The sequence below is a fragment of the Myotis daubentonii genome, chromosome 3 (assembly GCF_963259705.1).
Source record: "Myotis daubentonii chromosome 3, mMyoDau2.1, whole genome shotgun sequence".
NCBI classification, from domain to species: Eukaryota; Metazoa; Chordata; class Mammalia; order Chiroptera; family Vespertilionidae; genus Myotis; species Myotis daubentonii.
Window position 1 is genome coordinate 156,234,034 of NC_081842.1, and position 13,405 is coordinate 156,247,438.

At 36.5% G+C, this 13,405-nt stretch overlaps 1 protein-coding gene across 4 annotated transcripts in view; it reads left to right on the forward strand.

The window, feature by feature from the left end:
* The window catches only part of SYDE2 (synapse defective Rho GTPase homolog 2), a 47,340-nt gene extending 34,675 nt beyond the window's left edge, over window positions 1–12,665 (forward strand). For 3 of the 4 annotated variants that reach the window (XM_059689011.1, XM_059689009.1, XM_059689010.1), the window contains 2 exons: window positions 4,203–4,434; window positions 10,586–12,665. In XM_059689011.1, the coding sequence (XP_059544994.1) occupies window positions 4,203–4,434; window positions 10,586–11,061 (708 nt within the window). In that variant the 3' untranslated portion in view covers window positions 11,062–12,665. The remainder of the gene's footprint in view (window positions 1–4,202; window positions 4,435–10,585) is intronic. The other variant, XM_059689012.1, reaches the window with a different exon arrangement.
* The last annotated feature ends 740 nt before the right edge of the window (window positions 12,666–13,405 follow it).

The following is a 13,405-nucleotide window of genomic DNA, read 5'->3' on the forward strand; positions in this document are numbered from 1 at the left end:
ATATTAATATGTTTATTATAGAACTAGAGGCCCAATGCACGAAAATTCGTGCAAGAGTAGGCCTTCCTTCCCCTTGCTGCCAGCACCCAGGACCTGGGTGGCTTCCTGCCGGGGTCCAGCCCCAGCGGGTCCAGGGGTCCCCAAGGGCGTGGACGGAGTCGGCGAAGAAGGAATGACACGGAGACAGCGTTCAGTTGATCAGCAGCCTAGCCAGGATCTCTAGCCCGGATCTCCAGAGAGGTTCTGCTTCGGATCTCCAGCGAGGTTCTGTAGCCATGTTCCCTCGCTAGGTTCTCCAGCCAGGTTCTGTCCAGGCTCTCCAGTCAGGTTCAGTGTCCAGGTTCCAGTCAGGTTCTCCTGCCAATCTCTGTAGTCAGGTTCAGTCCAGGATCCCTTGCCATGTTCTCCCGCTAGGCTCTGTCTCTAGGCTCCGAGGCCAGTCCCTCTCCAGGATCCTCCGGCATGCTCTCTCCAGCGAAGTTCTTCTGTCTCTAGGCTCCGTGTAGGTTCTGTCTTCTTGATTCTGTTCTAAGTTCTGAGTGTTTCTGTCTTGTTACAACTGTATTTATACCAGTTGATTCAATCCTATCAATCTCTATTACAAAGGTTAGGGCGTTTCTTATCTCCATTCCAGGGAGAAAAGATTATGTAGTTTAAGCATGATTGTTCGTAGTTAAAGGGATTAATTACTCGCCTGGCACTTAGTTGAGGGGTTTTATTCCCTCCCTAACTTCAGGGGAAAATCCCTACCTGGGGATTCAACCTTTCTCGGAGAGGTGACTTTGGTTAAAACACAGCGCCAAGAAGGTGAGCAAACATATTAAGAACCGTATGCCATATATGCCAGGTCCCTTGAAACAGCAAGGATGGACCGGCTCCCGGCAGCTTCCGGGGGGACCCAGGCTTTCCTCCAGCTGCCTGTAGACACCTGGGCTTCGCTCCGGCCCTGGCTTTATACGGAAGGATGCCTGGAATGACGCCTGGTCTAATTAGCATATTACCCTTTTATTATTATAGATACTTGGGACTATATAGAAAAGAAGAATGGAAAATTATAATGATCAAAACCCAAAGGCAACTGTAATTAATATTTTTATTTATTTCCTTTTAGTATTTTAAAAATATGATCACTATTTTGGTGCACATGGCTTAGCCTTAAGACTTAAGCATCCCTCACCACCATTTCCTTTCTCCTTGCTTCCTCCCATTAGTCCCCTGCCCACAATCTAAATCTTGGGACCAGTGTCTTCAGGTATGCCTGCAGGGTAGGTGGGAGGATGGCTGGGTGTGCAGAACCAGTCTTAACCTACCTCGAGCGGTTGTTTCTTAGAACAAAAGGAAAATTAAGGGGAAAACATGTGGCTGGGATTGTCCAGATAAATATAGGGCTTGCCTATATTTCTTATGTGAGGGCAGAATGGTCAAGAGTTAGTGAGTAGAGATGTTCAGCCCAATTGCTACATTCACTGGTTTACTGCTGTCATCTGAAAGACCTGTGCTCTGTCCAATTAGATTAGCAATTACTACTCCTTTCGGTGGGGGATGGGAGCAGCTATAAAGAGGTTAGCAGATGCAGAAGGGTGGGGTGAAAGGGTAGAAATATTCCCACACAAATACAAGGTATAATTATGTGTCATTTTACATGTAAATGAAGAAATGAGTATCAGAAGATTTAAATCACTTGCCCAAGGCTAGATAGCTTTTATGAGTGTAAGTCTGTCACAGGAATTTAGGTCTTTCTGGCCCTTAAGCTCACGCTATTAACATCCTTTCTAAAAAGGTTGTGCAATATCACAACCTTATAATATATCATAATCTCTTTTGTATAATATTTAGGTTTTGAGCCTATTTGTATATATTTGTTCACATATTTCTTTTCAGTTACAATTACTTATTTGCATGAGACTCTCAGTGGAATTGCTAATTTAAAGGATGTGAACATTTTAAGGCTCTTAATATGTGTTTATATTACCTTTCAAATGGTACAAAACAGTTACTTTTTTGACTCATCTTATTTAATAGACAGAATAGGTTTTTATTTATTTATTTTTTCAATATATTTTATTGATTTTTTTACAGAGAGAAAGGGAGAGGGACAGAGAGTTAGAAACTTCGATGAGAGAGAAACATCGATCAGCTGCCTCCTGCACACCCCCCACCAGGGATGTGCCCACAACCAAGGTACATGCCCTTGACCGGAATCGAACCTGGGACCCCCCAGTCCACAGGCTGACGCTCTATCCACTGAGCCAAACCCATCAGGGCGACAGAATAGGTTTTTAATTTTTAGTTGAATTTTTTTGGATTTCCATTGAGATTGAACCTAATGTTTTTAACCAGTTGTGCTTTTTTTTCCTTTTAATCCTTATGCAAGGATATTTTCCCACTGATTTTTAGAGAGAGTGGAAGAGAGGGGAAAGACAGAGAGAAATATTGATTTGGGAGAAACACATCTATTGGTTGCCTCCTGATCAGGGCCCAGGCCGGGGAGGAGCCTCCAACCGAGGTATGTGCCCTTGACGGAATGGAACCCGGGACCCTTTAGTCCCCAGGCCGATGCTCTATCCACTGAGCAAAACCGGCTAGGGCAAACCAGTTGTGCTTTTGTTTGTGTATGTGAGTGTGTGTGTGACAGATTTTGAGTTCAAAATATCAATTTATGTCTTCTCTGCTTTCATACTCTCTTAATTCTTTCCCTTCACAGCCAAACACTGGAGGAATCTTTCTTTCAGCTGTCATTGCTTCTTTACCACTCATTTATTACTCAACACATTGTAATCTGGCTTTCCTACCCCCTCTCTGCAGACTTCTTCTTGCTAAGGTTACTAATGACCTTCTAATCACCAAACCCAAGTGTTACTTAGAGCTCCAGAAATAATATATAACTTTCTTTTTTCTGTTTTTACTTAAATTACAGTATTAGTTGGAATTTATTTCTTCAGTACAATTATGAAGAAGACATCACACACTCATTTTATTTGTTAAATGATTGATTATATGCCACTACTTCAAAAAATCATAATTCCTTTTCATTATTGACTAAACCTAAATAACCATTCCACTTCTTGAGCATATTGCCTTTATGAGATTATTTTCTTCAAAGATTAAAATTCTTAAACTTTTTATTTTTTATATATTTTTTTATTGATTTTTTTACAGAGAGGAAAGGAGAGAGATAGAGTCAGAAACATCGATGCGAGAGAAACATCGATCAGCTGCCTCCTGCACATCTCCTACTGGGGATGTGCCCGCAACCTAGGTACATGCCCTTGACCGGAATCGAACCCGGGACCTATTCACTGAGCCAAACTGGTTTCGGCTAAAATTCTTTTTTTCAATAAATTTGCTTTAATTTCTGACTATACTACTCTTCCCTTTTTCATGGTTCGTCACTTAAAATATTGATTAGTTAAGAAGCACATTGGCCATTTTCCTAATCTAGATCACAGTAGAACCTGGCCACATTCTGAAATGTTTAGCTTCCTAGATAATACCCTATTTTGGACTGCAGGATTTATCTGTACTTAAAAATGAACACTACTACTCTAATCCCATTTCCGTCATAGCCTTTTTGCTATTGTCATTTTAGAGGAGGAAAGAGAGGAAAATGCTGCTGATATATTTACCCAGGGATTCCAGCTGAAATTTGGAATTCATTCATGAACATTTTATAAAGAGTATATATTTTAACCACTTAATGAATCCAATTATGTTATTGGAACCTAAGGGTTTTGTATAACATTTCTATAATAAAATGTTTCAAGTTTCAAACATCTAACTTCTAAGCAAGTCTTTGAAATAACCTTTTATTTATTTTTATTTGGGGGGGGGGGTTTTCTGTTTTTTAAATTAAATTTATTGGGGTGACATTGGTTAATAAAAATACATAGATTTCAAGTGTACAGTCCTATAATACATTACTAATGTATGCATATTGCGTTGTATGTTCACCACCCACAGTCCAATATTCTTCGGTCACAATATATTTGACCCCCTTTACCCATTACTACCTTCCCCTACCCGCTTTTCCCTCTGCTATCCACCATTTTGTTGTCTGTGTCTATGAGTGTTTGTCTTGCTTGTTCATGAAATAACCTTTTAAGAGTAACAGGATGCCTGTCTATATTTTCTGCTATACAGTGTGCTCTTGAGTTTCGCCTTGTGTAACTATATTAGGTGAAATGGAATTTGATTTCATTCAGGCAACCCTAAAGATGTTGTTGGATCATTTGAAATTGGTGGCTTCTTACCACGAAGTGAATAAGATGACCTGCCAGAACTTGGCTGTGTGCTTCGGACCAGTATTACTAAGTCAGAGGCAAGAGACTTCCAACCACAACAACAGGGTCTTTACCGATTCAGAAGAGCTTGCAAGTGCTTTGGACTTTAAAAAACACATTGAAGTTCTTCATTACTTACTTCAGCTCTGGCCAGGTAAATGATTCTATGGAAATATTTTTCTCTTTTAATAATAGGATATTTTAATTCGTTGATGATTAAATATATTCCTGTGTAATTAAAGAACACCTTTTTTAGATTTTGTGTTTGGAAATAATTATGAATTGGTACCTGCCCTTTAGATTTCTCAATTTAATATGCCTGCTCTTGCTGGTAATATGATAGACATATAGATCAATGTACACATTTTGGATTTGGTTCAATCTGGATTTGAATCTGGCTGTGCCACTTATTAGCTGTCTGACCTTGGGCAAGTTCCTTAATATCTTAGACTCTCAGCATTACCGTTTGTCATATGGATTTAGTATGTTTGTAGAATTTTTTTTTAAATATGTTTTATTGATTTTTTACAGAGAGGAAGGGAGAGGGATAGAGAGTTAGAAACATCGATGAGAGAGAAACACCGACCAGCTGCCTCCTGCACACCTCCTACTGGGGGTGTGCCCTCAACCGAGGTACATGCCCTTGACCGGAATCGAACCCAGGACCCTTGAGTCCGCAGGCCGATGCTCTATCCACTGAGCCAAACCGGTTTGGCTGTTTGTAGAATTTATAAGAGGATTAAGTTAAAAATTATGTATGTAAGTGCTCAGCCCAGTTCTTGGCACATAATAGGTACTCAAGTAAATATTAATTTCTTTTCTCATTTTTAGTTCAACTGGTATGAAGGAGAATTTATTTTTCTCCTTAAATCAATTCTTCTTGACATCTTCACTGTATTTATGGTCATTCTTCAAATTATCCAGGCTTGAATTGACAATTATCTCTGATCTTTTTAGCTTTCTTATCCAACTCTTGAAGCAGTCAATAACAAAATGCTAACAGTTATTGTCCTCATGCATCTCTTGTGTAGTTTCAGAGCTAAAAGGAATATGTATTTAATTAGATGTTCCATAGAGAATCCTGTATTTAAGTTCCAAAATTTTCTTATCCTGAAGTAACCCTTGCTTCACTTCCCAACACTGCACAGTAATTAGATGCCTAGTGGAAGGCACAGTGGTGAAAGTGTTTGGCCCTGGAGTCAGGCATGGATCCAGATTTGGATTGTGGCACTCACCCACAGTGTGGGCTGAGGCAAATACTTTATTTTCCTGAGACCTGTTTGCTTCTCTGTAAATAGTGTCTACCTCAGGGTTGTGAAGATTGAGATAAAGCATCTAAGGCAATGAACAGAGTGTTTAGCATAAAGTTAGCTCTCAGTAAATGTGCACTCTTATAGACAAACTAGAGCCCTGGTGCACGAATTTGTGCACTGGTGGGGGGGGCGTGGCCTGTGGGGATCAGCCCGCTGGGGGAGCAGCTGCTCATCCTGGTCAGCTGAGCGGCACTCCCACTGTGGGAGTGCACTGACCACCAGGGGGCAGCTCTGTGTTGAGCGTCTGCCCCCGGTGGTCAGTGTGCATCATAGTGCAGGGTTGTTCTGATCGTTCCGCCTTAATGGTTGCTGGACTTATATATACAGACAGTCCTCAGGTTATGTCGGACTCATACATCGTTTCGTGGTTACGTCGCTATCTCCCATTTATTTATTAAAAAAAAAGCTCCGTCTTTTCGACGTATCTACATATGTGTTTTATGTTTTTTATTATTTATTTTATCTTTCTTTTAATTATTTTTTACTGTTTCACTTAATTACTGCTGTGTATGTGCTCCATGTGAGTGACGTAAGTGCTTATGTATGTGGGTTCTGACTTACGGCAAAAATCGCATTACGTAGTGCCGTAGGAACGGATTTCTGGATCTCCCACGTAATCCCAGGACCTACTGTATATAGATGAGAAGAAGAGATTAAAGTACAAAGGAATGCTGATTCAGTCTTTTAAATTACATCTAATTTTTAAAAGTGAATTAAAATTTAAGCTAAAATTTTCAGCTCTTAAATTTGGAAAGTTAAAACTTTTGCTTTCTTTTAAACACAGACCTAAAAATAATTTCTAATTGACATTTTAACTGAATTAGTATGTATTATTATTTTAAAATTCTGAGTCAAGATTTTCTGTACAATTGGTCTGAATACTACATTTGGTGCCTAAAATAAGGAATCATTCTGGTTAAAGTTTTAAATGTGGGTTTCTTAGCTTTTCCTAAAACTGCTTTAATTATAATAAACATCAGGAATTTGGAGAGGAGCTATCTTATTCTTTTTAAAAATATATATTTTTTTTATTGATTTCAGAGAGGAAGGAAGAGGGGTAGATATGTAGGAACATCAATGATTAGAAAGAATCATTGATCGGCTGCTTTCTGCACACCCTACACTAGGGATCAAGCCCACAACCTGGGCATATGCCCTGACCAGGAATCGAATAGTTACCTCCAGGTTCATAGGTTGATGCTTAACTACTAAGCCAAGCAGGTCAGGCTGTCTTATCATTCTAATCGCACATGTAAACTTGCTTGCTTGGAGATATCATTAAATTACTATCAGTACCTGAGTCCTTTATCATTAATTCTGTACCAGAGGTTAATGTCATTTCATTATTTTGTAATAGCTAACTTAGTTCAGGGTGTAGAAGTAAAAATTAAATTATATCCTCTGTTATAGAAAAAAACAGGTGTAGTTTTCAGATTCACTGTATTTCAATGATATCCTTAAACAACTGACTCCTAGTGTATTAATACCTTATTGCAGGGATTTGTGTTGTTGGATTTAGCAATAACTGCTCCCTTTTCTATAATCTTTTCTTTTTCTTTAGTTATACCATCTTAGACAAAGGACAGAACAGGGTAGAAAGATGAGAGGAAACAGCAATTAGTTTTGCCCTCTAAATCATTACTTTTGGGTTCAAGAAAAGGCAGAAGTCAAGTTGATGTAAGACAGTTACTGAGCCTGAGAAAATTGATGGTGACATAGAGACCGGGTCACAGCATGTGAACTTGGTGAATGCCCATCATACATTCAATAGGAGGGTTGTGCTCTCCTTGTTATGCATATTTTATTTGTCTTTTGGAATCTCCCCTGCTCCAGAGGTAAGAAGAGTTGGTTCCACCGTTCCTTCTTGCTTTCTTAACTTTTTGTTTTGTGGGTTTGTTTGTTTTATCCATTTTGGGCAAGATTATAATTTCCTTTGACTTTCCATTTGATAAACTTGTCTTCAGAATGATCCATTAGAACCCTGGCCAATTGGCATTGGGAGGTGAAATCATCCTGCCAGTGGTTTTCAGCTTTCCTTCTGCCAAAGCTCTACAATTCTTTGGGAGCAGCAGCTTCACGGACAGATTGGTAACATGTCGGGGAACAAAATGGAAACACACTTCCCTTTTTGAACAAAACAGACTTCTTTACCTCTTTTCTTTAATATAGTAGATTTTAAAAAATGTTGGTTTTTAAAAATACATTTGCTGTTTTAAGAAGAATATTGAAAATTATTGATGGGCCACTCTTTCACTTTACAGGTGGGGAAATAGCTTTAGACAGAGTGTAACTCTAGACCAGCTATTTGCTATATCGCATATTCTATGATGAGTAGATTTGGGACAGGTTTTTTCGGAAAAGCTATTGATTTTTCCCTAATCCTTATTCTTTAATTTTTCTCACTAGACAAAGCTTCAAGAGGTCAGGGACTTATATTCCCAAGTCCTAACACAGTGCTTGGCACTAATTAGACAATGTATTTTGTTAAATTAGGCAATTGCACTGTAGATAAAAGGCTAGTAAAGTGGTGATTAAAGATATAAACCTATTGGTAGAAAACAAGATAAGAAAAGTTTCTTAGTACTTATCATTACATTGTGAAACTTTTCCAGCACCATATAGACTGCATTTTAAATTTTATTCTGTTGCCCAGCCAGCGTGGCTCAGTGGTTGAGCATCAACCTCTGAACCAGAAGGTCATGGTTTGACTCCCAGTCAGGGCACATGCCTGGATCGCGGGCTCCATCCTAAGTGTGGGGCCTGCTGGACGCAGCCGATCAGGGATTCTCTCTAATCATTGATGTTTCTATCTCTCCCTCCTTCTCCCTTCCTCTCTAAAATCAATGAAAATATACTAAAAGACAAAAATAAATAAATTTTATTCTGTTGAAGTGGGTAGTCAGCAGTGCTGGAAAAACTAGAACTTTTTTGGGGTGGTTAAAATTAGCCATTTTTGCCCAGTCACTGTGACTCAGTGGTTGAGCATCAACCTATGAATCAGGAGGTCGCAGCTCAATTCCCGGTCAGGGCACATGGCCTAGTTTCTCGCTTGATCCCCAGTAGAGGGTATGAGGGAGGCAGCCGATCAGTGATTCTCTCTCATCATTGATGTTTCTCTCTCTCTCTCCCCCTCCCTTCCTCTCTCTGAAATAAAAATAAATAAATAAATACAATTAGCCATTTTCTCTGCATAATTAATAGGAAACCATTCCACCATCAGTAATTTAAGAAGCTAGTGAGGTTGATTTTTCAGAAATTGAAGTTTTAGTCTAAAAGATATGAGTATTATCATAATCAGTTTCTTAAATATTTCCCAAGAAAATATACAAAAATAATGTTTGAATAAGGACTTGATTAGTAAAATAAATATAGGGTTTGCAGGTGAATGTCAGAAAAGTAACACAAGCTCAGACACAGAGTCAAAAATGTTTTACTTTGGTTTGGATCACAAACCAGGTGACCTCAAGATAAGCAGAATATTGTAATAGGTTGACGAAAACAACAGGCATGGCACTTAAGCAGTAAGAACAGGAATAGCACAGAAAATGAGAGATAAGCAAGGAGACTTAGTGGAGATAAGAAGCTAGAGAAGAAAAAGCAATATGAATAATTAAACAGTGGAAAAATTCAGATGTCCATTCTGCCATTACATCAGTTAATGGCATGGGACATTCTTTATTAATACTGTTATCAAAGATCAATTTTAATACCAGACCTTTAGTTTCATGGAAAATTTTAGGTAAAGAGCTTTTAGCTATTCATAATGATATATAATAACCATAATAAAAATGCAGATAAACAGAAATGTTAAAGAACGTATCTACACACAGTTATCAAGTATTTTAATAAAATCCAAGTAAGAATATTATGTGACTCCTGAAAAATACTGTAATATCACTGTAATTCTGGAAAACTAGAACCATATGCCTGTTTGTATTGTTTTTCAATTATTTTATTTCATACAGTAGGAAGCAAGCATTTTGTACAATAGGAATGCAGCAACTTCACACTTTAGAGAGTGAAAGTTGCTGCATTGTTGATGATGATATGTTCCCTTTACCTTAGAGAAGGGACATATAGATGGAGAGGTAGTTATTAACTGAGAATAAACAAGCAGAAAGAGAGGTATGGACAGGTTTTCACAGCTATGCTTCAATATTTAAATTAAGTTTGTTTTACATACAGAAGAGCCTCAGACAAATGTTCTGTTCATTGTACACAAAAGACTAAATGGTTTGTTATGGAATAATGTGTGTCTCTGTGGTAATCTGTACAGCCAGCAGAATGCATACCCTTAGGAGAATTTACTCTTACTGTGAGGAATGTTATTTGAGATTGTTAGATACCTAACCAGAATGGGAAAATAAAATATCTGTACTATTTTCAGGCAATAAATGAAGACTCTTAGTAGCTAATGCCGTATAATCAAACTCAGGTAACATGTAGTCAAGTCTAGTATTCGTGCATTTTATCAAAGTGAAATTGGGGCTGCTTGGTAACGTAGATTATGACTCTGCTGCTAATAGAATTGCAAAGAAACACAAAGGTCAGAACTTTCAGAGTGAGCACTGTAGATGCCTTGCCTTATTTAGACGTTTGCAGACGAAGGAACTTTTTGTAGAGTTTTGTTTGTACATCAACATGCCTTGCCTGCTTTTTGCTGTAGCTTTTAATTAGAAGAAGCTACCAGCTTAGCTACTGTTTGAATTATGGCTAGATAATAATTAACAGAAGTTAACCAACATTGGAAATTGATTTGTTTGGGGATGTTATGATATGGCATGAACTAGCTCCACTGTACATTCTACTAGCGCTGTCCCTAATCTTGATCATGTCTGGTGATAGAAAAAATAATTATGGAATGCTTTCTTTGATAGTGTGCATGTTTTTGTTTTAATGCATGTTTGTAGTTACTAAGGGGCTTATCTTTAGCTGTTTTTTAAAGGCCAGCTGGATCACTATCACCAAAGTACATTTATTGTTTGTTTCTAGTGCAGCGTTTAACTGTCAAAGAATCACCAGAACAGAATTCTTCTCTGAATTATTTGAGGAAGAAGAAGGAACGACCTCAGATGTTAAATTTGAGTGGTACCGACTCATCAAGAGTACTTAGGCCACGGCAAACCAGGTTAGACAGTCCACTTAGCAATCGTTACGCAGGAGACTGGAGCAGCTGTGGAGAAAACTACTTTTTAAATACAAAAGAAAATTTAAATGATGTGGATTATGATGATGTCCCTTCAGAAGATGGAGAAAATTGCAGCAAAATGTATGGACCCGATATAATGATTAAACAGCCAATTCCCTTGTCCAAAGAGCGCACATTTCAGACGTATTTGACAATGCAGACAATTGAGTCTACAGTGGATCGAAAAGTCAATCTCAAAGATCTACAAGAAAGTATTGATACATTGATTGGAAATCTGGAGCGTGAGCTCAACAAAAACAAGCTTAGTATGAGTGTTTGAGAATTTTTGTTTTTTCATAATGTTTAAAGTTTCAAATCTTTCTCACAAGGGAAGTTTTTATTTTTATTTTTTATTCTTAAAGCCTTCAGTTAATTTCTAATAAGTTAATGTGATTCAATTAAAAACACATATTCACTAATATAATTTTTACCTATCTTATTAGGAAATTTTACTTGGGGTAAAGATAACTTGGACTTCTTGGGTATATTTTAATAAATCTTGCCAATTCTTTGGAGATAACTTTAAATGCACTTACAGCATTCACATAAGTTATTAGCCCCTCACAATTTTTGTACTTCATAGGAATTGCTCTTCTGTAGCTGAAACAGATGTTCCTTTTAGAGGAATATTGCAGCTGCTCAGTTGGATTTGCAGTATGAGTCCATGGACACTGCAACACCACTTGATCACATTTCATTTGCAATGCAAATGCTGCTATATAAGAACCTTTTTGTAAATGAAAGTAAAAGTATACAAATATTAATGTATTCTGTATTAACAGTATTTAAGCTTATGGAAATTAAATATTTTTATAATCCTGAAAATATGTATATATTTATAAGTGCACATATGTGTAGGTATTAATGGGGGGGAAGTATTGGTTGCAGAATCACATGTATCTTTAAAATATATGTCATGAGGCCAAAATCATTAGCTTAAGAATGTTGTTTTCAGGGAAAGAACATTTAAGTCAAAGGAGGAATTGCATAGAAACACATGAACCAAAGTACTAGATGCCTCTGAGTAGAAATAATAGACTATATTTGGTTCACAGAAAGTCACAATATCCCCAGTGAGAAGTCACCTTTTAAATTGAAATCCTCTAACTGAAAGGATTAAGTGCCCAGATTTCTGCACTGGTGACTTAGATTATAAAAATGTTCACCTACTCTATGCATATTTTAAGTTCTGCTTTAAAAAATCATGCATAAATCATATTTATTTGTAATAGTACATTTATAACATTGACTTTATAATTACCCTCATTTGTTTCTAAAAAAATCTTGCCAGTATACTACATGTTACTGATTTTTAAAAATTAACTTATTTAAGTTTATCTACAGGGTAGTCATTATAGCGATCACAGCAGTGTTTGAAAATGTACATTTAAAAGCCTTTTGTTTTATTAAATTGGAATGTATTTTTAAAACTTTTATACCTATGGAATGTATAATTTTAAAATTATAAATAAAATTTGAATTATCAACTTAAACATTTAGCAGCCATTAGGAAACCCGACTTCTTGATGTTTTTCTAAATATTATATTTAACTATTTCTTTGCAATACACATTGGTAAATAGAGGACCTTTTTATTTAATTTGAATACTTAATTGTTTTTTTAAATACCCAGATAAATAACTATTTTTATGTGAAATTTTAAGTTTTTAAGCTTTTGTATAACAATCTAGAAGAATAATACCAAAAGAATATATGACAGGAATATGTTCTGAGTAAATAGTCAAAAGAAATGTACTTTAAATAATTTGTAGGAAGGCTGTCTCAGTCTTCTTCCTCTTGTTTGCTATGTCATGTACAGACTATACAATAAGTTGTTCCAGAAATGTAAAACTTTTATTAAAATATTATAACCTTGGTGTCATACTGTTACCATAATAATTTTAAGGATTACTTATTTTAATGCCATTATTTTTAAACAAATGTGTTAAAGTATTGGACCATCATATGCTATTCATAAATTTACATAATAACTTTTTTTGTCCAAAGTTGAATTGTCCAGAATCCAATATACTTTGAGGGCCACATTTATTTGTTATATTACTTTGGATAAGAATAGTTTTAAAGTTAATCTTTGCCATTTTATTTTATTATTATTATTTTTTTTAATCTTTGCCATTTTAAATAGAAAATTCTAAACATTGTCTAAATCACCGAGTTATAACTATAAAACCTCTTTAATTGATTCTTGCTGTATTCAGTAGTACTCAATAAGTTTATGCCTTTTTTTAAGTGGCTTTTTAGTTCAAATCATTGTTGCGTTCTTATAACTGCTTTTTATAATCTCCTGAGATCTTCCTACAGTGTTACACTGTCAGCTGCCAGACATAATGTTTTTTAGGATTAAAAGCAATTGAATTTTAGTGCATGTACCTGAATAAAATTTTTAAATAATTCAGGCAGATAGAAAATAAAAAATAAACATGCTCTTCCCTGCCATCTACATCAATCCCACTTCTCAGAGGTAATAACCACTTAAAAAAAAAATCCTTGCCAGAGGATATGTTTATTGATTTTAGAAAGGGAGGAAGGGAGGGAGGGGGAGAGAGAGAGAGAGAGAAAGAGACATCTATGTGTGAAAGAAACATTGATCAGTTGCCTCCTGTA